Raw genomic sequence first — 3167 nt, 5'->3', positions numbered from 1 at the left:
AAAAAAAAAAAAAAAAAAAACCTGGACTTTTTCCTCTGCTCCAATTATCACAGTAACAAGGAAAGTAGTTGTTGATGTGTATGTTCAAGACACAATACAAAACTTGCCCAGTAAACAAATCTTGTACCAGAAAATAAGGCCATATATTTGAAACTGACTACATGCCAAGATCCAATCTAACTTAAGTACAGTCATGAGTCACTTAACAGTGAGGATACATTCTAAGAAGTGTATCACTAGCTATTTCATCTTTGTGTGAACATCATAGAGTGTACTTACACAAATCTAGATACGTAGTCTACTACATACCTATGCTATATATTAGGTTATTAAGTATGAAATGTCTGATTTCCTTAAGTGCTAAGTTTGATGGTTGATATCTCTGACACTTCTTGTTTTATTTTTATTGTGAAGGTATCTCCTCTCATTCTTTCAAACGCATGATTTGGCTTGTGATTATCTTTCAAATCTTTTTTTTAGAGCAATTTTTGTGAAACCATGGATAAGTCAAAAATTCGAGTTATTTTTGAATATGAGTTCCATTGTGGAACCAATGCAGCACAGATAGCTCAAAATATCAAAGTGTTTGGGAAGGATGTGGCTAATGAACACATAGTATGTCAATGGTCTGAGAAGTTCTGTTCTGGTGATGTTAATCTTGAAATTGAGCCATGTGGGCATCCTGAGACCAGGTGGATAATGATGAGCTGACAGCTGTAGTGGAAGCGAATCCACCACAACCCATGCGTGAATTAGCAGCAAGGTCTGACATTACTACTTCAACAATATTGGACCATTTGAAACAAATCAGCAAGGTAAAGTAAAGAAGTTAGATAGACGGGTACTGCATGAATTAAAAGAGCATCAGAGGAGAAATCGTCTTGAAGCTTGCCTTTCTTTGCTGTCACGACATAAAGGTGAACTATTTCTACACTGTATTGTTACGTGTGATGAAAAATGGACGGTTTTTGACAATCACAAGCATTTGGCACAATAAAGTGCCAAAGATGAAGTGATAAAGATGAAGTGCCGAAACATAGTCCAAAACCCAATATTCATTAAAAAAAGCTAATGGTGTCTGTTTGGTGGTGCAGCTCTGGTATATTATCCACTATGGCTTCATGAAACCTGGCCAATTGATTACAGCAGATGTCTACTGCAACCAATTGAATAAAATCATAAGAATGCTTGCTATTAAGCAGCCAAGAATGGTCAAGAGATACTCTTACAAGACAATGGTGGACCAGGTGTCACACAAACAATGCTGCTATAACTACAGAGGCTGAACTTGGAAACTCTCTGTCATCTACTGTATTCACCAGACCTTGTACCAACTGACTACTACTTCTTCCAGGCTTTGGATCATGTCTTACAAGGGAAAATATTCAATTCTCAACAAGGGGTAGAAAACACCTTTTGTGATTTCATTGCCACTCGCTCTCCAGGTTCCTTTGACGGTGGTATAAACGAGCTACCATTAAGATGGCAAAACTGTGTCGATAGTTTAGGTACATACTTTGATTAATTGTACTGCTTCTTGTTTGAGATATAATAAACTACATTTTTGATTCAAAATTGGACATTTCATATTTAATGACCTAATACTATAGCCTATTGCTCCTAGGCTACAAACCTGTACAGTATGTTACTGTACTAAATACTGTAGGCAACTGTAACACAATGGTAAGTATTTGTCTCTCTAAATATATCTAACCATGGAAAATGTACACAAAAAATATGGTATTACGATCTTATGGAACCACTGTTGTATATGTGATCCTTTCTTGACTGAAATATTGTTATGCAGGGTATGACTGTACTTAAAAGAGGAGGAAATATTAAGCCATAAAGAGGTAACCATTTGACTATCCCCTTTCCTTTTTCAATTGAAAAAACCCTAGTATCCTAACTTTGAGAAAATAAACATGTCGGTGACAAAACACAACGCTACTAGAAGAAACATCTTTAGGTGTAAATAACTAACTTGGAAATACTGTTTCAGTTTTCATTTTCTTAAATGGGAAGATTGAATTCAAACACCAGGAACACAACAATAAAGTTGGTACTTTACTAAATTAAGGATAAAAGATACTTACAATTTTTGCATTTTTCCCACTTTTCCTTAGTTGCTGAACAGCAAAAGCATGTTCAACATTATCCATGGAAACTCCATTAACCATAGCAACTCGATCATTTTCCCTAGGGGGAAAATGTCACCAAAATAACATGTTACAGAAAAACATATGATAAATTTGTAAAGAGCTTTCAAAACGGGTACTTCTAAAAAACTCTATGGGCTAATTAATCTATTTCTTTTCAGATTAATGATAAAATAATGTCAAACAATTTACTTTCAGATCTAGTGAGTAACTAACGACAGGTCCTTAATTTATTTTAATCACTAATACAATGTTTCCCCAACGACTGAACAGGTACCACAATACACAAAATGATTTTTGGTGGTATAGTTACAGGGCATTAAATGATACTACTTCATATAGCTGGAAAAAGTTATTTCCTTTTAAAAAATAAAGTCTGTCTCCTTTTAATTTTCTTTTAATCCTTCTGATTATAGTTTTTTGGTGTTTTTTTTTTAGCTAGTATATGTTTTGTTTCTTTTTATCTTGCTAATCTCCTTATCAAACAAAAAGGGCAAGACTTGGGGTGAGAGGTTCCTGAAGGCTATATTCTACCTAAAACTGGGTTTCAAATTTTCTTTTTCACTATTTTTAAAGTTACCTTCTATTTAAAGTAAGTGATACTAGCTTTCCACTTATGATAGAGACAGAACTTCCTTCTTAAGTAAATAAGTGTATGTTAATTTAAGAAAAAATATAAAATAAACCATGGCACAGGTGGTATGTGAATACGGCAAAATCACCAAGACAGTATGCCAGTGACTGAGGACAGGAACAGTGCTTGTCACACAGGCACCCAAAATAAGCAGCATACTTACTGTAGCTGTCCTTCAGCTGGTCCTCCTTTCAGCACATCTGAAATCACTATCGAGGTTTCCCCACTCTGAAAATGAGGATTATCTCTTCCACCAGATATTGCAATTCCAAATCCAAATCCAGGTGCCTAAAGTAATAATTACAGTAAAATGTTGCTATTGAGGACAACAATAATTGTTTATCATATCACACTCTATAATCTAGAAAAATTAA

At 34.7% G+C, this 3167-nt stretch overlaps 1 protein-coding gene across 1 annotated transcript in view; it reads right to left on the bottom strand.

The window, feature by feature from the left end:
- TJP1 (tight junction protein 1) overlaps nt 1-3167 on the bottom strand; it is a 121696-nt gene that overhangs the window by 82156 nt on the left and 36373 nt on the right. Inside the window, exons 3-4 of the mRNA XM_012642713.1 lie at nt 2957-3081; nt 2097-2199 (exon numbers count right to left, since the gene is read on the bottom strand). Coding sequence (XP_012498167.1) covers nt 2097-2199; nt 2957-3081 — 228 coding nt within the window. The remainder of the gene's footprint in view (nt 1-2096; nt 2200-2956; nt 3082-3167) is intronic.

This window comes from Propithecus coquereli, unplaced genomic scaffold (genome assembly GCF_000956105.1).
Source record: "Propithecus coquereli isolate 6110/MARCELLA unplaced genomic scaffold, Pcoq_1.0 Scaffold184, whole genome shotgun sequence".
Taxonomy (NCBI): Eukaryota; Metazoa; Chordata; class Mammalia; order Primates; family Indriidae; genus Propithecus; species Propithecus coquereli.
This window is presented reverse-complemented; position numbering and strand designations above follow the sequence as displayed.